Here is a 25,585-nt window from a genome sequence, read left to right as displayed (position 1 = left end):
TACCTTTCTCGTTTCCAAGTGGCTATTAGGATTACGGGCTGTATCACTTGATAAAGTGTATCTTGTTATATAATGGAGACCCATAGTCTATTACTATATACTAGTGAAGATACAGGGAACCCATACTGCCTTCATAGATGTCTTGGGAAGGAAAAATTGTGTTAGTGGGTAAGGGGAACAAGTACAACTTTTGGCAAGTCAATTGAATGCAACAACAACCCACTTGTCCTGTTAAAACGTAAGCCTCTATCAATAGCAACAAGACATGAAAACAAGTTAATCGCAGCCTGATACAAGTGCTCTCTCCTTGTCACAGAAGGACAATTTCAGGATTGGATTGCTCCGATCTTTTGTAAATGGTATGTGCAGGCAGTGTACAGTTATTATACCGATGTAGGTATTGAGCTCCCATTTGTTGAGACCTAAACATTTTTGGACATGTTCAACTTTCTTTTCGTTGAAGTGAATTGAATTAAGGTGTTTACACGTTCAGTTTGCGTTCGATTCAAGCGACTTGCTCAATTCACTTGCTTTGTCTAAACGTAGCATTATGCTTCATTTTCTTTTACGTTCATTTCAAGCGACTTGTTCAACTCACTTGCCTTGCCTAAACTTAGCATTATGGATTGGCTCGTATGGAAAAAGAGGAATAGTAATATAATAATATAGCAATGATTTGTAATAAATTCTAGAATTTTGTTTTTGTAGAACAACGACTTTCAGGGGAAACAGTGTTTTTATGCACATAAAAGCTTAAAAATCACTTTAACATGGTCAAAACGTGAACGAAACAAATTGCAATGTTCACAAGACTTGTAGAGCACACCAAAAGCTTCCGTTTAGAAGTTGTTTTCAAAAATACTTATCTGTTTTTGTAAACAAAGATTCAAACCACGATTTGATGATATCTGGTAGCTCTCCCACGCAAACCAATTGGAATCTTTCACCTACCTATTGATGGTGTTGGTTTGCGTAGGAGAGCTATCAGATTCGTCAAATCGTCTTTGGAATTTTTGTTTACAAAAGCAGATAAGTCGTTTTGAAAATGTTGTCTTGATATATCTTGTTAGATTTTTTTTATTGAAAGTAAACCAAAAACACTTAATTAACTTGAGCCACCTCAAAATTTTATCCGAATTGGCTGAAAATTTGACAGGAGGCTTATTTTAGTATAATAATTGTTACGAAAATTATTCTAAACTTTTAGTGGAATGTATTTGCTTGTCATAAGACGAGTTTGTACAATTCCATTGAATTCCACTACTTTATTATACCTTTGACAGATACGTATTTCGACCTCAATAGTAAGGTCGTCTTCATTGTCTCGTACTTGACTTGACTCGACAAGAGACACTGAAGATGACCTTACTGTTGGGGTCGAAATACGTATCTGTCAAAGGTACAATAAAGTAGTAGAATTAAATGGAATTGTACAAACTCGTCTTATGATAACTATGGATTTTGTTAAGGTGGTTATACAACAAAGCCACAAATCGGCCATCTTGGAAACCACGTGTTTTTTCTAGTGATTTTAAACGAGAACGAACTGAGAGAACAACACCGCCCATGGGGATGACACATCCGTAGATTGTTTGCTTACTCATGCTAAACAATCGACTTCAATATCAGCATTGGGCGATAATTATTACGCTAGATTTGAACTTTTGATAATAGGAGTAGAAAACCGTGTGGTGAATTTGAAATTCACCACATGGCTTGATTGTATAATCACCTTAAGGTGGTTATACAACAAAGCCACGAATCGGCCATCTTGGAAACCACGTGCTTTTTCTAGTGATTTTTCAAGAGCACGAATTGAGAGAACCACAACGCCCATGAGGATGAAACATCCGTAGGTCGTTTGCTTACTTATGCTGAACAATCGACTTTAATTTCAGCATTGTACGAAAATTATTGCGCTAGCTTTGAACTTTTGATAATAGGAGTAGAAAACCGTGTGGTGAATTTAAAATTCACCACATGGCTTGATTGTATAATCACCTTAAGCTTACCCCTCGCTAGTTTAAGGCCAGCGAAGCTATTAGACAAAGGAGACGTAAGCAGTCCGGGCACGATTTATATATCCACCCCTTGTTGCTTTCACAGTGGTATGTAAACCTCAGATCAGAAGAGCTCTTTCGATTAGCTAGCATAGCAAGGACACAGGTAGCAATGTATAGATAGGCAAATTTTCTCCTCAACATTGCTGACCCTATGAGGCTTTCAGCGATCGTGTACGTACACGCACGTTTCACTCACACTTTTACTCGGTTTGTTTGCAACCACGAGCAGCTGTCACGGCAAAATCAAATGGCATTGTTTGCAACCACGAACCTGCGTTCGTGTTGGTGAGAAATGTCGGCGAGACCCTAATAGACGAATAAGGCTGTGAACCATTCCACCGATTCGTTTAACTTTTAGTTAAAATTTGACACTTCGATGGTTATTTTCCCCTCATGGTTAAAAAAAATTCGGAAGCCGACCCATTTGAGTTTTGACAGATTGATAGTTATTCGGAACGAAAATGATTTGGCGCCAATTTTCTCGCGAACAAAGTTTAACTATCGAACTGTCAAATCTAACCATGCTCCGGAGCAGGGTTATTTTTAACCACGACAAAATAACCATCGAACTGTCAAATTTTAACTAAAAGTTAAACGAATCGGTGGAATGGTTCACAGCCTAAGAAGCGTATCGAATGCGTCGTCAATATCAAGCAATAGTTGAGGTAAAGACTAACGTATGTGTAGGTAGAGCTGAGATCGTAGAATTTTCACTTTGATAAGCGAATTGGTGTTGTGATAAATGCATTACTTTCATACTTTTGATATTTATGTACTGGGAAGAAGACCATCCGGACTTGATGCCAATGATTATGAATATGCCCCAAAACCAGCCACGCCTTGTCAACAATGGGTTGAATTCATGTCTTCTCTTCTTGGATCAAAGCTGGGAATATTCTATCCCTTTCTATCCTTGCCAGCTCAGCCTTATATATGGTATATGGCTCAAACCTTAGCCTATTATGCTGCGGTTGAGCATATTTATTGTTGCACATCTGCATAGATTGAAACTTTTCCCAAAATTGGCCTCCCTCAGGCGATTTGCTTACTCTTGGTTATTATACACCTAGTAGTTAAAAACAAACAATGATTGCCCAATGCCTATACACCCAACAATAATTGCTCATACACCCAATACGCTAAAGGTGCTCATCGACTAAAACTCACCCGTGTAAAATCAGAACTGGGTGTAATCGCTTATTTAAGCTACCAAAAGTGTCGAGCGAAATGATTTGATTTCGGACATACGAAAGATGGGTTGCTGTTGAGTTCACATTAAATTCAATACCAAATTTTTCAAAACGACTTATCTGCTTTTGTAAACGAAGATTCAAACGTCAATTTGGCGATTCTGATAGCTTTCATAGCATAGCATAGTTACGGTGTACTTCGTAGATCGGACACTAGTGATACTCATGTTTTTCTTTTGAAATCCTTATCCAGATTGCTATCAGAAATCAAGGTGGGTGTAGTCCTTGATTTCAATCTAGGATAATCACAAAAGCATGAGGATTACTACTCCTATGGCCACGCCCATCTTCACCGTAACTTGGGAGGGGAAGGAAATGTTGGTGTAGTACTTACTTAACGAGAGGCCCCCGAATCAGCGACACCCTCATAAGTATCACGGAGTTTGACATTAGGGAAGGTATTCGTTGGGTCAGGATTTACCCGTAGCTGACAATGTGACCGTGGAAGATCTTACATTGAACACACCACGCAAAAGTGTCTACCCAGCGTTACGGGTATCAAATCAACCCCATCAACACGTAGGCGAAGGCTTCTGCAACGCGTTGATGCTGTTGGTTTGCTTGGGAGTGCTATCAGAATCACTATAAAAGTAGACGAGCCGTTTTGAAAATTTGGTATAATTTTAGTTATACGTTGAACAAAGGCAGGACGTAAACGATAGCAGAAAATCAAAATATCTGCTTTCGTGGAGCGATGCTCCCGAGTGAATTAGAGGTAGAGGTGAATAACAAACAAATAACATAATAATAACAAATTTTGCTGTTATATCAGATTTAGTTATTCTTATGTTATTCATAAATAACATAAAATAGCATCCCAATAGCAAGTTTTGTTATAATAGTAAAATTTGTAATTTATATGTTATTGTAAGAAAGAGTAGAACAACAAATGAAGGACACATTTTGCAATCATAGCAAAGTTTGCTATTCATTTATCATTCGCATTTTCAACATATCAATAATAACTGATTTTGATATTTTCTTTTCTTCAAATATTTTGCTATTGGTTTGTTATTATAATAGCAAAATAAGTTATTTATGAGTTATTTGCTAGAGCAATGTCTGTTATTATTTTTGCTATTTTAGCAACTATATCAAACAAACTTATATCAAATTTTGCTATTCAGTTATTCATTTATTATTAGTAAAATTTGATATTACCTAAACATAAGCAATGCGTTAGGTGGGAATACTGAGAAAACGATGCATTATCGCTGAATTGGCGCTTCGATTTTGCATGAAGATACATATTAAAAATATTCGCACGAATATTGAAACTCCTCTCAAAAATTCTAGAAGCAATTTAAAAATCAACGGTAAGCAGTATGGGTTTTCCCGGGTAGAAGAAAACAGCAAAATAATATCAAATTTTACTATTAATATATGAATAACTGAATAGCAAAATCTGCTATTAGTTTGTTTGAATAACAAACTTTGCTATGATTACAAAATGTGTTCTTCATTTGTTGTTCTGCTCCTTCTTACAATAACATATAAATAACTTATTTTACTATTATAACAAAATTTGTTGTTGGAATGTTATTTTATGTTATTTATGAATAACATAAGAATAACTAAACCAGATATCATAGCAAAATTTGTTATTATTATGTTATTTGTTTGTTATTCACCTCTACCCGGGTTGGACTTTTTATTTTGTGATATGTATCACAATTTATACACAGTATATGCGAAACAAGCGACAAAAGAAAACCAACAACAAAGCTTTGTTTTTGTCGGAGATAATAATGACAAAGATCCGAAAATTTTTGTCAGCAACAAAAAAGAAGACAATCTTGTTGCTAACTTTTCATCCCGTTATTTTGCATTATTTCTAGAGCAAATTTCGGTTTTATGCTATCATAGTTTCTGGTTTTATGGAAATATTCGAGAATCGAACAATGATTATAAAATTAGCATCGTATTTTCGGAAATATCAGAGCATGCAAGGCAAATGATTCTTGTCATATTGTGTTCGGGTTCTGATAAAGGTTTGTCGCTAGGTGCGTTTGTCAGTAACAAACTCTGTTGATGACAAAGAGTATATTGTTAGGCGTTGCTCGAATATTGATCCCCTGATAAGGAAAGACCAACCCTTACCTACTGCTTTCTGTTTTTAATTAAATTCTCGTGTGATTTTTGAAAACGTCACAAGTCCAAAAGAGAGGCTCTTTTTGTTTACTTTCTCTTTCGATTATTACAAAGCCATACTAACATTTACATTGGATTTTCCACTACCGATCTGAAGAAAATACCTTTGTCTAGTGTGCTAAGGTGAAAATATTGCAAGAAATTTTAAGTTAGCCTAGATATTAGCAAAAGAGAGCGTAATGGAAGAGAGTCTCTCATTTGGACTTACGACGTTTTCAAAAATCACGCGAGAATTGCTTCTAGAATTTTTGGAAAGAGTTTCAAAAATTTCTTCGTATGGTTTCCCGTGCGAATACTTCTAAATATCATCTTCTTGTTTCTTCTTTGTCATGCAACATCAAAGCACCAATTATTGATTTATTTGCGTGATGAGCCAACATCTCATTTTTATCTTTTTTTAGGCAGTAGCATTGAGCGATTCGCTCAAATTCGTAGGTGGTGGTATTATTGAACTATTGGGTGAGAGTAGCATCTCGTTCATCCGTTACCACAGATATTGATTTGGGACTAATCACTATCATGGAAGCGATACATTCTCTAATAGTCGAGATCTGCGGAAGGGGAAGGATGATAAGTTGGACACCTACTTGAAAAAGATGCAGATGATACTACGACTTCTCATAGGTGCCATGGGAGGTTTTGGAATTGTTAGTGTGGAACGATATAACAGTACCAATCGTTTTGGTAGAACTTGAAACACAGAAAGAACTAAGATAAAAATACAAAGTATGAAACGAGCCTGGAATTTAATCCACGACCTTCTGCTCATAAGGTAGAAGCGGTAGCCACTAAACCACCGAGCTCGTCGGGATGAGCCAACATTTCAACCTATGCTAATATTACCTCTCGTAACCCTAGCTTGAAAGATCTTCACTCTGGCCCGAGTGAAAGCTTCCTTTGCAACCTACACTGTGCCACCAAAGTACTCTTTAATGGGTAAAAAAGTATCCATTATGAAGTTAAATAGTTCAACTCATTAAAAGAGTAAACAGCGTTTACTCATTAATGGGTAAACTGCTTGTACGTCAGATTAACGGGTGATTTTTACCCATTATATGAAAATAGTTTTATCAGAAAATGTGTAAAAATCACTCTTTATTATTCTAATAATGCATTTTCGGGAATTTTGAAACTAATCAAGTTAACGGTAGACATTTCCATCAATAGTAAACCAAAATAGAGTATTATTTATTCAATGAACGTAAATGCACATAAAAACTTTAAACAAATCACGAGTGGTTCCGGTGACTCCAAACTTTCCATTCTCTATTCGTAGTCTTCTTAAAACGACTGATATGCATGATCAGACCGCTTCCGTCGACGGAATCCACAGGTTATTAAATACTGAAGTACGGGCTTTGTAGTTTTCAGCAAAACAGGATCAGCGTAGCTCTAACCGACTCTTCATCTTATGACTGCATTCTGCACGGAACTGCGGAGCACCATTTTTAGCAGCTGTACCCGGATCCAATGCCGGAATCGAAAGCATTCCTTAATAAAGTCAACCGTCTTCGGCTTATCGATATCCGGTACATCACCTGCAGCTGGCTTCGAAAACAACGCTGGAATTGGAGCCAGCAACCGTCTTCCGCTTTCCAATCTCCGGAACACCAGCGCACCGGAACGCAACGCTGCCTCAGGAATCAGTGCCAAAACCGAAGGTTCGCTGAAGACGAGTTGATTGCTGATAAAATTCTCGATCGTTGGGCTAAAATACACGTAATTTATCGGATATTTATTAGAAATAACAGTAATTAAAGCACGTTAAAGTAAGAATTATTATACCTCTTCGGTCATCTTTGCTTGTTTGTTCAAAAATTCAACTTTATTTTCACTCTTTAATGAGTAGAAACATGGAACATGATAATGGGCACAAATTACACATTATCAAAAAAATATAAGTACTCATTATTTTGACAGTTTCATATATCGAAAAATAATGGGTGGATTTTACTCTTTAAAGAGTATTGCTGGGTTTACAGTGTATATATTGCATCCTAAAACCCATGGTCGAATCTTTGGTGGGTTTAAGTCAGAAAAGTGGACCTTTAAGGTGATTATACAATGAAGCCCGTGGTGAATTTCAAATTCACCACACGTTTATCTACATACATTTCCGAAAGCCCAAATCTGGCGTAATAGTTTTCGTACAGTGCCGAAACTCAAATTATGATTGTTCAGCATAACTAAGCAAACGATCTACCATTATTTTAGCCCCATACGCGATATGGTTCTTTTATCTCGTGCTCTTGAAAAAAATATTGGAAAAGCACGTGGTTCACGAAATAGCCGATTTCTGGCTTTATTGTATAATCACCTTAACAATTCGCTCAATGTATCTACACTGAGCGAACCATCCGTCCCGGAAACTTACCCATACTAATAAAAGGAAAAGCCGTTGGAGTGGTATTTTGTTAGATTTTTTTGAAGTCTAGCCACTGTGTAGCGAGGCTTTTTTAAGCTTCTCAAGAGTTTTGTTTCGCCAGGGGATACAAAATAGAAGTACCATTACCAGTCCCTGCTTTTTTAAAGGAATTTACTATACAGTAAATATATCTCCCAAATCAGTTATCGGTACAGCTTGTGAAAAATTATATGCTACATATCGTGCATAAAAAACAGCACAGGGATTCAATCCCTGTTATAAGCTGTTTACCATTTTGTAAATTATTTGGTCAACACTTATTAGACAAAAGTAAATCCGAGTTGTTTTTAAACTCCCAATGACCCATTTTGAGTTGTGGTATTTAGAGACGATTCAGTCTCGGAAAGAAAATCTTTTGAATAAAGACTAAAAAATGTGTTATTTTGATATGTGAGGCATGAGAATCGGTTACCAACAAGAATCCATCGAATGTTTTTTACTGAAATATTTAAACCGTCTTCCTGTAAAAATGATTCGCAGAATGTTTCGATAGAATTGTTTCGACCGGGCCCTAAAAAACTCGCATCGATCGATTCAATCTATTTTCAAACAAAGAAACTCGTAATGGACGCTCTCCAAACTAAATACTCGCATTTCATGTTTTCTCGCATATTCAATGGAAAGTTTATTCACTGCCAGTCTTAATATTAGTGTAATTGGATTTGTATTTAACAAGATACCTGTTACAAGCATTTGCTTCTCATACTTTCTGCCAATTATTTCACTGTTGTTATATTTTTACACCATTCCGTTTGATTTGCTGTACATTCGTTCAGAACTTATATATCACTATATATATGAATAATCCACTGGCGCAACGCGTTAAAATCAACCTGAGCCCGCCAGTTGACTTATTATTCAGAAATCATAATCAATGGTTATTCATCGTTTCCGTTAGAGTTCAGTTCAGTAAATTAAGTTGCAATAAATAGAGTTTAGGCTAACTAAATTTGATGTGTAGTTTTTCTCACAGAGTGTTTGCTAAACATTATTACCTTTCCTGATGATGACGTCTTTTTTCAAAGTTGTGTTGAAGACACACTTAAGAGCAACAAATTTACATCTAACGCAAGAAAAAAAATTTACAGCACATATCTCAGTTATGTAATTCAACTTCACTAATAAATATAGTGTATATGTTTTAATATGTTTAATCAATTAAGCTAGTTCAATAAGTTTCGCTAGTAATTGGGATTAATATTTTGTCTTGATCATCAGTATTCATAGGTAATAGAATTAATTATAAGTTTGTCTTTAGTTCGCATACTTTGAATCATCCACTAAACAGCAAAATGCACATAGGAGCTAAAGTAACAGAATCATGTGATTTTCTGCTTTTGGCGTAAGCAGCTTCTCAGTCAACTCAACTTCGCTTACCAATCTTGGGGTATAATAATTGTTGGAGTTATACAGCAACTAGATGGGAAATGGGAAGGATCTGGGATGTTTAGCAATATTTTTGGACTCAAATTCTTCCTATAAACTTTCGTCCTTGTTTTCACTATCTTTGCACGTCCTACTATAATTATAACTCTGATGGTTAGGCTACACTATCGTACGGTGGTGGCATACTGTAAGCGATCGGTTGCACATTGTTCACTAGGGTCGAGCTCTGCTTACTGTTCGGCATGGGTGCCCCCAGATTGGAGCCGGCACTGTTGGCGCCACCGGAACGACCCTGCTCAGCGGACGAAGCTGCCGTTGACGCTGCTGCCGCCGCCCGCATTTCCGCAAACGACGCTCTGTTGGATAGTATAAATTATTAGACTAATACGATACGCATCGAACAAGTTAACAAGCCAATGATTAACTCAATGCAAAGCATGTGTCACTAAAACTATAATACAAAGCCTGAAAATCATGCGCAAAAATAAGAAATTGTGACTATACTCTACTTCCAGTTTAGATACGTCTTGTATTATTGTGAAACTGTGCAAACAAAATAAAAAGAAATACTTGAGAAATAATACATTAGGTACCGTAAATTAAATGGGGTAATGCAGCGCACACTCGGTCAAGCAATTTAACCAAAATTGACTCCCCGTCTCTCGCTTAGTCAATTATCCACCACGTTCTATCAACAACTTCACGGACACTCAATTTATTCAACTAACAATATCACACACGAACGACCGAACCGCTATGTTGAACACTAGCCGTCAAAAAATATTATGGGGGTTTGTGCAACTTTACTACAAACACTCAAGCATGTTTGACCGACTTTGACTCCGCTCCCGCCAACTCAAACCAAAATCAAACTGTGTGTACGCTACATAACTCGCAACCGTGGGATAGTTTGCAACATTTTCATTTGATTTCATTAAAATGTATTCATTTGCAACGCAGTTTAGTCTGGGCATCAACTCCAGTGTGTGATAGCAAGTTATGACATTCGAATCAAAATATAATTTCGTATCGTTCCGTATCTCAGGTTTTCAAGCTACCTACATGCCAAAGCCTAAAACTTTTCTACTCCTCAGTTCTATTTTCTGAAGATTTGTACCACGAATGAAAAACGAGATTCAAACGTTTCGTAGTGTAGTGTAAAAATCACATTTTATGTTTGCCAAAAATAAGTTTTATTAATTATGTGTATAAGGGCACACAAATAAGTGAAATTCACGTAAAGTAAAAATCATGTAAAATATGTATGCGACAAATATATTCTGTACAAAGATTTTTCTCAATGAATCCACTTTGCAATTACGACGCGTTTCTCAACAGCAAAATAATTGTTTAGTTAACAACAACCTAAATCGGCAAAGTCACAACTCGGACATCTTGGAAACCACGTTATACGTGTGAGAACCATAACACACATCATAACCAAGTTAAGAAGCTATAGTTTTTCAGCCCATAAAAGGTTTGTGTATTATTCACTATAAATCGTTTGTAAAAGCCATAAGGTAGGAAATTATAATGTGCTGCTTTTAATGAAAATCGTGTGCTGAAATTTGGCAACAAGTAGGTACTCCAAATATTGTCCAAAAATGTTTTGGTTAATCGTGTCGCTATACCAATAAAAATTGTGCATGGATGCAAAAAAGTGTGATTGTTATCCGTTCATCTTATGTGCGAATATAAGTAAGTCCATTCAGAAAACTACTTTATTGGGCAAAAGATGAAATAAAACTCTTGCACAGCCTGCCTGCTGAAGTGGCTGCCAAAAAACCGAGACAAAGTGATTTTTCACGCAAGTTTATTGCGTTTATTATTTGAAGAAGTCAGCAGGAAGATCGAGACCGTGAAGAGACGGAGCAACTGTACCGCGCTAATAACACACGAAAGTTCTATGAGAAGTTGAACCGTTCACGTAAAGGCCACGTGCCACAGCCTGATATGTGTAAGGACATAGACGGGAACCTTCTTACGAACGAGCGTGAGGTGATCCAAAGGTGGCGGCAGCACTACGAAGAGCACCTGAATGGCGATGTGGCAGACGAAGATGGCGGTATGGTGATGGACCTGGGGGAACGCGCGCATGACATAATTCTACCGGCTTCGGATCTCCAGGAAATCCAGGAGGAGATTGGCCGGCTGAAGAACAATAAAGCCCCTGAGGTTGACCAACTACCAGGAGAGCTATTTAAACACGGTGGTGAGGCACTGGCTAGAGCGCTGCACTGGGTCATTACCAAGATTTAGGAGGAGGAAGTTTTGCCGCAGGAGTGGATGGAAGGTGTCATGTGTCCCATCTACAAAAAGGGCGATAAGCTGGATTGTGGCAACTACCGCGCAATCACATTGCTGAACGCCGCCTACAAGGTACTCTCCCAAATTTTATGCCGTCGACTAGCACCAATTGCAATGGAGTTCGTGGGGCAGTACCAGGCGGGTTTTATGGGCGAACGCTCCACCACAGACCAGGTGTTCGTCATTCGCCTAGTACTGCAGAAATGCCGCGAATACAACGTGCCCACACATCATCTATTCATCGACTTCAAAGCCGCATATGATACAATCGATCGGGACCAGCTATGGCAGCTAATGCACGAAAACGGATTTCCGAATAAACTGACACGGTTGATCAAAGCGACGATGGATCGGGTGATGTGCGTAGTTCGAGTTTCAGGAGCATTCTCGAGTACCTTCGAAACGCGCAGAGGGTTACGGCAAGGTGATGGTTTTTCGTGTCTGCTATTCAACATCGCTTTGGAAGGGGTAATACGAAGAGCAGGGATTAACACGAGTGGTACAATTTTCAATAAGTCCGTCCAGCTATTTGGCTTCGCCGACGACATAGATATTATCGAATAGAGTTCGCCGCCGTACCAAACTGACAATCTATAAAACGCTCATTAGACCGGTAGTCCTCTACGGACACGAGACCCGGACGATGTTCGTGGAGGACCAACGCGCACTCGGAGTTTTCGAAAGGAAAGTGCTGCGTACCATCTATGGTGGGGTGCAGATGGCGGACGGTACGTGGAGGAGGCGAATGAACCACGAGTTGCATCAGCTGTTGGGAGAACCAACCATCGTTCACACCGCGAAAATCGGACGACTGCGGTGGGCCGGGCACGTAGCCAGAATGTCGGACAATAACCCAGTGAAAATGGTTCTCGACAACGATCCAACAAGAAGGCGATGTGCGCAGTGGGCAAGGTGGATCGATCAGGTGGAAGATGACTTGCGGACCCTCCGTAGACTGCGTGGTTGGCGACGTGTAGCCATGGACCGAGCCGAATGGAGAAGACTCTTATATACCGCACAGGCCACTTCTGAATAAATAAATAATAATAATATTTGAAGAAGTGCATGAATCTAGCGTAATGTAACTAAAACATGATTCATACACTTTTCAAAGAAGCTAAATATCTATCTACAAAACGATGTATTATCGCTGAATAATTGATAAATTTGCGTGGGGTCTTCCACGAAAGGCTGAATCACATAAGGCTGAAAACTCGTAAGGCTGAACACGAAAGGCTGAAAAGTAAAAATCTCACATAAGGCTGAAATAACAAAAGGCTGAAACTCGAAAGGCTGAAAAATCGTGAGAAACCAATATTAATGGAAGAATACACATTTGACGTTAAAAGGGGCACAAACTAAAATGACCCGCAACCTTCTTGAGACTTCTTGTTGTCTTTCAATTTTTATACGGAATTCTTATTTTGTAGTCTATACAGCTCATAAAATTTTGAGGTACTGTCGTCGGGGGTGACAATGGGTCAAATGGGGGTGAGAATGGGTCACTGAATGAATGCTTGTAGAATGCATTGAATGTATCTGAGGGCAAGAAGACTAAAATTTAAGAGACCTTTTTGAACGATTTTTCTCTACGACCTCCAGACTGCCGGTGAGAGCGATGACTCTCCCGATGGCGGTAACATAGAACATCCTTCCTTCTTCCTTGTTTCTTATTGCTTCATCATTATTTCTTCTTTCATCTTTATCTTACTTTCTCCTTCTTTCTTCTATGTTCTTTCTTCAATCTTTCATCTTTTTTCCTTCTCCCTTCTTCCGTCTTCATTCTCTCTTCTTCCTTCTTATTTCCTCCTTCCTTTGTCTCTGTAAATTTTTTATTCTTTATACTTTATTCTTTATTCTTTATTCTTTATTCTTTATTCTTTATTCTTCATTCTTCATTCTTCATTCTTCATTCTTCATTCTTCATTCTTTATTCTTTATTCTTTATTCTTTATTCTTTATTCTTTATTCTTTATTCTTTATTCTTTATTCTTTATTCTTTATTCTTTATTCTTTATTCTTTATTCTTTATTATTTATTCTTTATTCTTTATTCTTTATTCTTTATTCTTTATTCTTTATTCTTTATTCTTTATTCTTTATTCTTTATTCTTTATTCTTTATTCTTTATTCTTTATTCTTTATTCTTTATTCTTTATTCTTTATTCTTTATTCTTTATTCTTTATTCTTTATTCTTTATTCTTTATTCTTTATTCTTTATTCTTTATTCTTTATTCTTTATTCTTTATTCTTTATTTTTTATTCTTTATTCTTTATTCTTTTTTCTTTATTCTTTATTCTTTATTCTTTATTCTTTAATCTTTATTTTTATTCATTATTCTCTATTCTTTATCAATTATTCACTATCCAACCACTCAACATAGTTGGTACAACATATCGTATGGTTGGGATTCATTTCATCCCATCAATTTCAGCCTTCTGATACTTTCAGCCTTTTGAGACTTTCAGCCTTTCAAGATTTCAGCCTTATGAGCATTCAGCCTTATGTGTTTCAGCCTTTCGTAGGACACCCATTTGCGTGATAAGCCAACTAGGAATGGGCGTTTTCGGAAAAATATCGATACTGCCGAATCGATGTTTTTATTGTCGAAAAATCGATGCCGAAAAATATCGGCGTTGAAACATCGATATTCCGATATATCGATACGCCCGAAAAATTAAAAGCACGAGCAAAAAAAAAAAACAGGGTTAGTTTAGATTTTTCATTTCAGGTCATCGAATCGCACATCAAAGTTTCGCTGTTTCGCAGTTTTTAACAGATTGTGCCTAATGTGCTATATTTTTGGAATTCAAAAAATCGAAATCCGATATCCGCTAGAATTGCATCCAAGGCTAACATTACCTCCCGTAACCCTTTTACTGCTTAGGATGACATTCGATCCTTTGCCTAAGAATATTTTAGCGTAACTGAGTAAATAAGGATTAAGTCGGACAGTCCCCATAATTTTACATACTTCGTATGTTTTTCCGCAAGCATTTTAAACTGGTACCATATTTGACAATACGATCAATCGTAATTATGGTATTTTTTAAATTCAAATATTAATTATTCCAATATAAAAGCAATTAATCAAATCATCCTATATGCCGAGTATCTATTTATAAACAGTAAAAAAACGTGCATTATTCATACTTCTAAATTATACCACGTGGAGAAAAGCAGAAAAAATCACTACTACTAACTAAGGTGCGAGTGAAAATCGCGTTCAAAAACATGGCCCACCTACATGTATTATTCCTAACAGGCAGTTCTGATAATAAAAGTTGTCCTAATATATGATATCTTCACGCTTTTACGCATTTACGATTCTAGTCGCTAATTTTTGTTTGTTTGTATGTTGTGTTTCAATATTGTTTGTTCGTTTCATCGTTCATTCTCTCTGTGGGTGTGAGTGTGCTTGTTGCTATATATGTCGTATTACGTTTAGGGGAGTGTGAGAGCGTCTGTGAATATGTCGTTAGTGAAGGTTCGTGTGCGTGTGTCGTGATTATTTTTTTCCTGAAGAACCTCATCAGATAACTAACGAGATAATCTCTACGTTATGTTTTCTTACGCGTCAAATTATATTGTTTATGATTTCCATATATTTCGTTGGCGGTCAAACGTCAATTCAAACCGCAAAAACTACAATACTGTTGTATATTACAACGTATGTTCTTCCGTCTCAATTTTTTACTAATTTTATATGACTAGGGTTTTACAATTACAATTACTGGTTTGTCAAGTTTGCTTTGGAAATGCTTAACTGTATTTGTGTGTCACTTTTCACATCTTTTAACATTATTGGCTTAACAAGGTTTGAAATGTATGCGTATGTTGCTTCTTGCATTTGTGTTTGTATGTATGTATGTATGTATGGATGCGTCTTTCGCAAAGTTCTCTCCTTAGCGTCATTTGTTCGTTTCAGTGTTGGACTTGTTTCCGAGATGATTGTTCGGTCAGTGGGATATTGCGTAATGTCTTTCTATAGATTAGACTCGATTTTTCAGTTCGCTGAGAGAGTAGTATGTCGTATTCAATGTGTTAGTGTGAATGGTGATGAGTGTACTTCCAAGTTTAGAGGATGAGATTTTAAAAAGTCGAGCAATAACGCAACGCAATGCCTCTAAACATGATTAGTATGCTTTGGATGTTGGTTGCTGATTAGGGAATTAGTCTAGCGACTGATTTATGTTGGACGCCATACGTCAGGATCCTCCATTAGGGTCGAGTGCTGATCCGTTGAGGGTACACCCTGTACCGGGGACATCGCGTTCGGCGAAGCCATCGCTGCCATGTCCTCACGAGTTCCCCTATCATGACCGCGAATACACGGTTACAGGACAAACCATTCGACAATTGCAATGTGATTCATTGTTAGCATGGAGTGAAAGCACAAAATTCAGACTGTTAGAATATGACTCAAATGTCGAGATGATACACGCAGGATGAGATTGGTTAGTACTTAGTAATATCCGACATCACTCTGAGATAATGTACCTCTGACCAAACGAACAAGATAATGTGGAATCGGGAGTACTTACTTTTTGCCGAGCGACATCATCCCGTAGATCATTCCGGTGACAAAAATTAGTCCGCATCCGAATAGACTACCCAAGCCAAAGCAAAGGACCACTGGTGGAATTGCGATTCTACAAATTTAATTACATCATTTATTGAATATTTTTTCGTTTGAGAACTATTAATTCTTACGCGCAGTAGAGCGCAGCCCTGTTCCAGTAGGGCCGCTGGTCTGCTTTTTCCGCTATTTGCTGCACATGGTCAATGAAGATGAAACAACAAGGTGCTTCTATTGCTAATACTACGAAACCAGCTAAAATTTCCAGAATTCCACCGACCAGGCAGCCGATATCGCCCAGTAGGATTCCAATGCAGTTGTATAGACCGAACAGTATAGCGACTGGAATGGAATGGCAGTGAGTTACAAGTTGTTACGCAAAATAAGGTTTATAATTTGAACAATGATTTTGAAGCATTTTCAACAGCATTGCGGGAATAAGTTTTTAATATGAGTTTAAAAACCATAACTTTGGTGTAAAAATCGCCTTTTTATGATAGACAGTTATATAACTTATTCCTAGACATAGAATTATTTCAACTACCAAGCTTATATTTGTTGTTTTTTTTTAAATAAATTTATTGTATAATTCGTAAAGAACAGGAAACTTCGAATAATGAGTTCATAAAATATTAAATCATGAGCATAAAAGTCAATTGAATATCTAGCACAATAACATAACAGTTACAAATAAACCGTCTAAGACGAATTAAGTACTGTCCATTTAATTCCACTAGTTAATTTTCGTTATCTTTGCAGATACGTATTTCGACCACAACTGTGTGGTCGTCTTCAGTGTCTTGTACTCGACTCGACTACAAGTACGAGGACTACGAGTACAAGACACTGAAGACGACCACACAGTTGTGGTCGAAATACGTATCTGCAAAGATAACGAAAATTAACTAGTGGAATTAAATGGACAGTACTTAATTCGTCTTAGACGGTTTAATACATTCCACTAAAAGAGCTTAATATATTTTTCTGAGTTACAAATACTTTTTCAAATTAGACCCTCGGCCATACACCCTAAAACTAATTAACTAATTTCAATAAAATTCCACATCAAACATATGGTTTGATATTAGAGCATTAGCATTGAGCAACTCGCACAAATTCATAGGTGGAACAAGCTGGACTATTGCATGAGAGTAGCATCACTTTCATCCGTACCCACAGATATTGATTTGGGACTAAACACTATTTCTTATATGGAAGCGATGTACTCTCTGATAGTCGCAATATGTCCTGGTCACGTCCTTGCGAATGCTGAGGAAGGGGAAGGATGGTTAGTTGAACACCTACTTAAGACAGATGCAGAGAACTATACGAACTCTCAATAGTGCCTCGGGAAGTAGGGAGAATGTCGGACAATAATCCGGCACAGCGAACAAGGTGGATCGATTAAGTGGAGAACGGTTTGCGGATCCTCCGCAGACTGCGTGGTTGGCGACATGCAGCCATGGACTAAATGGAGAAGGCGATAGCTTTATGCAGTTGAAGAGAACTTGGGGCTACGAACGTTCAGAGCGATTGGAAGCGATTGGCTCAGGATCTAGTCCGGAGGAGAAGAATACTCCATTCGGCGTAGGCTCATCGAGGAAAGTTGTAGCTTGCCAAGTATTAATTAAGTAAGTACTTTTATTTTTGTCTTTCTTGTAAGTGTACGAGTACCGGAAGGGTACTTAGCAAACGTATCCTTTCTGCGTGGCGATATTGATCCATAAGTTGCATTTCCGTTTATTACTAAGGATTTTTTTGCCTTTCTCGTATACTAAGTATACGTAAAGGCTATATGATCACTCCAAAACTAAACTTTTGATAGAAGGTTCGGAGACCCATAGTTTCATATACCCATCGACTCAGCTTGACAAATTCAGGTGATGTCTGTTTGTGTGTATGTGTTCAAAAAATTGTAGACACACTTTTTGAAACTTAGCATTGGCCGAATTACTAGCAACAAGTTCCATTCGACTGCGAATCCTGTCCCATTGTTTGCTATTGAAAATTGGCCAGTTTGGACTATGGGATCAGAAGTTATGCAAGCCATTTTAGCCGGCGGCCTGAATCTGCGTGGCGATTTTTCCATTACGTTCTAAGATTTTTTTGCATGTTTTCGGGATATTTTCAAGACATTAAACGAAAAATCTTTTGAATTTCGCAAGAAAAATCTAATGAACTTCTCCTAAGTTTTTCCATAATTTGGAAAATATTTTCGAGCAATCTTTGGGATTAGAGAAGGTCTTTGTAATTCCCAAATAAAATTGATTGGAATTTCAGCAGAAAAATCGTCGCAATTTGCATAAGAAACTTCAGAATTTTCACAAAAAAAAAGTTCTTAACTTCTACAGGAAAAACTTCAGAAATTTACGAAAAGTTCCTGTTGAATTTCTGTTAAGTATTCTTCGAAATTTTCACAGAAAATTCTTGATAATTGTAGGAGAGTGCGGTTGGTAGAATGGGTGTTAATCGTTGGCTTTCTCAGTCTAGAATAATAAAGACGGGTAGCTTGGCATGGCCAACAATAAAACATTAAATTCTTAAGAATCTCCGCGGGAGACTTTCAAGAAACAATCTCTGGAATGTTCACGAAAAATTGTCCGTAAGTTTAACGGAAACTTCTTTAGAATTTCCGCGGAGGATTGTTCAAAATGTCTCCACGAAAAATTGTTTTAAGATTATTGGGTTTCTACGGGAAATTCTTTGTACATTAGACGTTCGATAACTGAAAGTAATTTAACTGCAATGCTTTTAACAGCATTTCGATAGTTACATCATTTTTGCAGCTATCGGACAGCTGAGCTTCAAAACGATGTTAATGTCGATGATAGCTACATCTAGCTTTTGCCGTCTTGAATGCGTCGCAGCTATCGAACGCCATTGGCTAGCTGAAACGAAAACATGTTGCAGTTATCGAACGATTAATGTATTCTCGCTTAACTTTTCAAAAGGACCTAAGTAACATTTTTTTCATGAATTAATTTGAGTACTGCAATCAAAAGATTTCATGTTGTTCTGTTGATTGCGCTATTCAAATTAATTCATGAAAAAAATGTTACTTAGGTCCTTTTGAAAAGTTAAGCGAGTATTGTCCATAAGAATTTGTTGGAAAATACCATTGGCCGCAAGCGACACACGGCCGAACTGGTAATTTGGCGCAAATAGTCGTTTGCCCTAACGGCCTAACAGGTCGTTTGGCCGAATACGTCATCAGCCCAAAAATGCTATTTGGCCGAAATGGTCGTTTGGCAGAATGAAATATTTGTCCGAAAATATACTTTAGGCCAGGGTTACTGGAAATCGCATCAAGTATCTCGCATTCACTCATACTTTGCGAATGGAATCGGAAAAGAACGATAAATGATGCATCCCGAATTAACATCACAAAATATATCTTCCCAAAGCTGACGAGTGAATCCTGTATGAATATGTTTCGTATTTATTCGTACTGCATTAGCTTCGGGTTTGATTCATCACCATGTGGTGAGTGACTCCGGTGTGTGCAAAAGTGTTGTACTGTTCGTACTGCTTTTGCATCGGCCTCGATTTATCTCCAGCAGAATTTGGAGATTTGCGATCGGATGCGATGATGAATGGCGATGAGTGGCGATGATGATAGAAAAATTGAATCATCGCAGTCCGCCGGCAAACATTGCAACGGACAGCAAGCGATGCGGGTGAAGAATAATATACCTACCTAGGTATGGGAGGTATGGAGCGAGGTTCAAATGATATCGCTGCTCGTCGTAGTTTACCATAGATTTCTGATAGCATGACAAATTGAACATTACTAAATTATTGTGATAGCAAAAATGCATTTTACAATAGGTTTTCGATATGTTGGCATCAAGCGGAAGTCTTAGATTTCTAATATAGGGCGCGGAGTGCTTCTTCCAATTTGTCTTCAGGGAACCTGTACTAAAACGGTGGTGCTGTTTGAAAGAGATGGCGCCACAACATTTAAAGTATAATTAATTTCCTTGTTTGGACAAATCACCCATTCTCACCATGCGTAGTTCTCACCAACTACGCATCTCATCGATATAAAATACGGATAAAAAATGCTTGGAATATTTAATAGGTTTCAGTTCAAAACAATAAAAGAGCTTTGTCCATATCTTATTGGGCTATCCTATCAACATTTGATATTATTGAACTATTATCGTCTACTCGGGAATGGATAGTATTGATCTTGTATGTCCAAAACAGGCCTATGCTAAGAGCTCATGTTTGTAGCCAACACCAACACCAACGCCGAGCAACTTACGTCAAATCTAAAAAATCTTAACATCATAAAGCATCCAAACTCAGCTTTCTTCAATATGCAACTTTAATCGGGAATATTCATTAAATATGACTAATGAGTTTAATTGATTCAAAACTTATCTACATGATCAATTTTGATTTTACTTACATGGAGAACAATAAAGATCCAATCAGATTAGCCAACGCACTAAATTTCAAATATTTCTAAAGTGAAATCTGTGTTTTTATATGCCAGTGAGACTTGATGTGTATTGAAGTTACTGGTGCCCCCACCATTACCATTACCATAACTCTGGCTCCACCAATGTGTATAGGGTAAATGGGGTAAATGATGTATAGATCAAATGATGTACAATCAATCAATAGTATCATTAGCATTCTAGAAATTTTGTTCGAGCCTCCATGTCTGTTCTCTGTGTTATAAGGTACCGTCTTCAAGGGAAACAGTGGTTCAAATGGTGATGAGAATGGGTCACTGTTTCAGCTACATAAAATTGAAGATTAGATTTAGCGTATCTGAGAACAAGAAAACTGAATTATAAGAGACCTTTTTGAACGATTTTTTCCGACCTCCAGACTGTCGGCGAGGACGCTGGCTCATTCTCACATGCAGCATGGAAAGCGAAATTCTAAGAGCGGGAAATGTTTGACAACCAAGTAACTGCAAAATAATTTTGTTAATGGGAGTGATTTCAAAATATCCTTCTACTCCCTTGAGCGCAGAAAAGCGGCTCTAACACGCAGCACCCAGCGTAAAACCTAATTTTTAAAAATATTTTATTTATTTTTGTTGTCGCTGAAATTGCGCTTGCAAGGCAGTGGCAAATATATTGCCACAAATTTTCCAATGGTTCTGAACTGTTTAATGTATAACAAACATTCATTCGAGTTTAATACCATGTAAACATTGCGTCTTATTGTTGTTTTTGTTAATTTATTGTTTAGATTCGTCTGCCTTTCAAAGAGTAAAATCGTATAAGTTTCGACCCCATTACGTCGTCGCACATACGCTACCGCTGTCAAGCGGATGCATCCCTGAACTCATCTTCAACTAAAAGCTCTAGATCTTCCAAATAACTTTAATGAAGACTGTAAGCATCTATCTTTTAAATTTGAAGCGATATAACAATAATTAACGTCTAAATGAACTAAATACAAAGCTCGTGGGCTCGCGCTTCAAATGTTCCGAAAGGCTAAAGCAGTACCTCTAGGTTTATATCCATAAGAGAATCCTGTGTAACGCTCCCTACAACTTCCAATCATACCCAATCATCATCACTCGCGATGCGTTTTGGCGATCCATCGGTCGTGATGCAATCAACAAGGAATCCGATGAACACTTTATACGCAAAGCAAGATTCCGTGCAGATACGAATAACTGGTGAGTGCCGTTTGCTTCCAATTTGCAGATACTGGTAACTCAGTGATTGGCAAAAGCACGGATGAAAAGGGAAGCCCAAAATGTATGGTTTGGTTCATTGCGTATCGTGTTCTCACGCGTGACGATAACACACGAACAAAAGCTGTGGTATTCATAACTGAGCGGCATCTCAAGCGAAAGATGATGCTATGTAGGAATCAGTAACCCTGCTTTAGGCTAACAGGTTATACGGCCAAATGTCAATAACTGAACGGTTAATTTAGTCCAAAATATCCATGCATTTGGCCTAATAACATTTACGTTGAAAAGGCTAATTGCCCTACGACCCTTGAACGAAATTTCGTAACCTCTCTACTTTTTAAGTTGATACTGGCCTCTAAGCCAAAAGCCATCTAACCAAATCCCATTAAGCCGAATTGATTGACAAAACGATCAATTCAGCCGAACAACACTTTTCAAAGAAGGTTGCAGAAAGTACTCGAGTCGAGTCGAGTCAAGTACAAGACACTGAAGACGGCCTTACTGTTGAGGTCGAAATACGTATCTCTCAAGATACAATTAAGTGGTGGAATTCAATGGGATTGTATAAACTCGTCTTATGACAAGTGAAGACATTCCACTAAAAAGCTCAAATAATTTTCTTATACATTTTTGGGCCAAGAGCCCGTCAACGATACACGGCTCTTGAGAAGGAAGTAAAACGCTCATGTCGACGGGACAAGCGAGCGTGGGCAGACTCTCTGGCCGACGAAGGAGAGAGAGCCGCCGCAACCGGGGACATTCGCCTCCTCTACGATATCTCACGACGCTTAAGCGGGGCGAAGATGAATGCAACGATGCCTGTGAAAGACGCGAATGATCAGTTATTGACCGACCCAACTGATCAGCTGAAACGCTGGTTCGAGCACTTCGAACAACTTTTTCAAGTGCCAACCAGGCCATCACCACCTCGGCATGATCTGCCTAGGATCCGACGTATAACACGTGTCAATACCGAAGCTCCATCACTGCTAGAGATTCAAACAGCCATCCAAAGCATGAAATCGAATAAAGCCCCAGGGGTCGACCGCATATCAGCCGAGATGCTCAAAGCTGACCCCATGACATCCGCTCAACTACTGCATCGTTTATTTCGTAATATCTGGGACACCGCAACTTTCCCGGTCGAGTGGATGCAAGGTATCTTAGTGAAGGTGCCCAAAAGGGTGACCTGACTGTATGCGATAACTGGCGAGGCATTATGTTGCTGTGTACCGTTCTCAAAGTTCTGTGCAAAATTATCCTAGCCCGGATTCAGGAGAAGATCGATGCGACTCTCCGGCGGCAGCAAGCCGGATTCCGTGCCGGAAGATCCTGTGTGGACCATATTGTCACGCTCCGCATCATTTTGGAGCAGGTTAACGAATTCCAAGAGTCCCTTTACTTGGTATTCATTGACTACGAAAAAGCTTTCGACCGTCTCAATCACGAGAATATGTGGGGCGCCCTGAGACGCAAGGGGTTCCTGAGAAAATCATCGGCCTCATCGAAGCACAGTACGAGGCCTTTTCGTGTAGAGTGCTGCACAATGGGGTCCTGTCCGACCCTATCCGGGTCGTAGCTGGTGTGAGGCAAGGATGTATTCTATCACCGTTACTGTTCCTCATCGTAATCGATGAGATTCTGGTAGATGCGATTGACCGTGAACCAAACCGCGGGCTGTTATGGCAGCCTATAACCATGGAGCACCTAAACGACTTCGAATTGGCGGATGACGTTGCACTCCTCGCGCAACGGCGCTCTGATATGCAGAGTAAGCTCAACGACCTTGCCGATCGCTCCTCCTCGGCAGGTTTAGTCATCAACGTCAACAAAACCAAATCGTTGGATGTAAACACGGTGACTCCTTCCAGTTTCACAGTAGCCGGGCAACCAGTGGAGAAAGTTGAAAGCTTCCAATATCTTGGTAGCCAAATGGCGTCAGACGGCGGTACCAAGATCGACATAGGCGCACGGATCAAGAAAGCAAGGGCTGCCTTTGCGAGTTTAAGAAATATCTGGAAAAACAGGCAGATAAGTGAACGCACCAAAATACGAATTTTCAACTCTAACGTGAAATCTGTGCTGTTACACGCTAGCGAAACATGGTGTGTATCAGTGGAGAACACTCAACGGCTGCAGGTGTTCATTAACAGATGCCTGCGGTATATAATTCGGGCCTGGTGGCCTCACAACTGGATCTCAAACAACGAGCTCCATCGTCGTTGTCACCAGAGGCCGATAACAACAGAAATTCGGGATCGGAAGTGGGGCTGGGTCGGCCACACTCTACGTAGGGCGGAAACGAAATCTGTAAGCAAGCATTAGACTGGAACCCAGCGGGACATCGCAGCAGAGGCAGACCCAGAGGCTCATGGCGGCGAAGCCTCAATAAAGAAATAAAAGAAGTCGACCGAAATCTAACCTGGCAACAGGTTAAAGCGATAGCCGGGCATCGCTCAGGATGGAGATCTTTCAAGTCGGCCCTTTGCACCACCGGAGGTGTACAGGATCCATAAGTAAGTAAGTAAGTTTTTGGGCCAAATGGCTCTTTCTACAGAATAACATTTTTTTACCAAACGGCATTTTTGGTCAAATGATCTATATTCGGTCAAACGACTTTTTCATCCAAACGGCAAATTCAGCCAAATAGTTAGGGTAAACAACTTTTTACAAGTCTGCCAAAATTTTTCTTTTGCCATTGCCATTGCTTTCGGCCAAACTACATGATCGGTCAAACCAGTTTTGACCTGATAACAGTTTCCGTGAAACGTTTAGTTTTGCTAAATGGTACCTGGTAAGATGTCTTTTGGCCTAAAGGCCAGTATTGACTTAAAAATCGAGAGGCCACGGAATTTTGTTCAATGGTCAATAGACAAAAAGACCATTTCGCCAAACAAATGGTCATTTCTGACCATATTACCCGTTCAGTACGAGGATCAGTCATTGAAATTTAGCTGTATTACCCGTTGGACCAAATGACTTTTTCGGCCAAATGGCCCATTCTGTCAAAAAACTATTTCTGCAAAATGGCATTTTTGGCCAACGATCGTTTCGGCCGGACAACCTGGTAGGGCAAACGGCTTTTTCGGCCAAATTGCCAGTTCGGCCGTCTGTCGCTTTCGGTCAATGGAACTTACCAAGAATTTCTAATCGAAAATAGAAATAATTTTCTGAAGAAATCCAAAAAAATCATCAAAAATCTCGAGCATTTTTTTGATGTTTTAAAGTTGGCTATGCCAAACTAGCCGTTTAGTGATGAACTTCTCCCTGCAAAAAAATCACTCTAATAAAGGATAAAAAAACTAACCGTCTTATATAATCTAGATTGGGGAAGTAAACGTCAAGCATCTCTTTTACCAGTCACAATTTTCTGTGTGAATTTCAAAGAATACTCAACAGAAACTCAATAGGAACATTCCGTGGATATTCCGAACATTTTCCTATAGAAATTTGGAACAACATCTCGTGAAAAAACTGAGAGATTCTCATATGAATCCCAAACAACTTTCCTTGGTAAATTCAAAGAGCTCCACTTGGTAATTCTAAAGAGTTCTCGATACTTGAAAGTAGTTTCCGTGGAGAATCTGAAAATAGTTTTTGAATAACTATTCTGGAAAAACTGGAATCTTTCGTTAAAATTTTGAGGCGAAAATCAAAAGATTCTCCCGTTATTGTCTTGAAAATATCCAAAATGACCAATTCAACCGAACGACACTTTCGACCGAAAGTCCTTTTCTACCAAACGACTAGTTCGG

The 25,585-nt window shown here is 38.5% G+C and overlaps 1 protein-coding gene across 4 annotated transcripts in view; it reads right to left on the bottom strand.

Annotated features, from left to right (window-relative positions):
• Window positions 1-8,482: 8,482 nt before the first annotated feature.
• LOC134226923 (calcium channel flower) overlaps window positions 8,483-25,585 on the bottom strand; it is a 36,615-nt gene continuing 19,512 nt past the window's right edge. The window contains exons 3-6 of one of the 4 annotated variants that reach the window (XM_062708039.1): window positions 16,297-16,504; window positions 16,128-16,235; window positions 15,791-15,896; window positions 9,369-9,631 (exon numbers count right to left, since the gene is read on the bottom strand). In XM_062708039.1, the coding sequence (XP_062564023.1) occupies window positions 9,572-9,631; window positions 15,791-15,896; window positions 16,128-16,235; window positions 16,297-16,504 (482 nt within the window). In that variant the 3' untranslated portion in view covers window positions 9,369-9,571. Of the gene's footprint in view, window positions 9,632-14,826; window positions 15,897-16,127; window positions 16,236-16,296; window positions 16,505-25,585 lie in introns of all 4 variants that reach the window. The other 3 variants (XR_009983578.1, XR_009983577.1, XM_062708038.1) reach the window with 3 other exon arrangements.

This window comes from Armigeres subalbatus, chromosome 3 (assembly GCF_024139115.2).
Source record: "Armigeres subalbatus isolate Guangzhou_Male chromosome 3, GZ_Asu_2, whole genome shotgun sequence".
Classification (NCBI taxonomy): Eukaryota; Metazoa; Arthropoda; class Insecta; order Diptera; family Culicidae; genus Armigeres; species Armigeres subalbatus.
The sequence above is the reverse complement of the archived record's forward strand: the minus strand, read 5'-3'. Positions and strand labels throughout refer to the sequence as shown.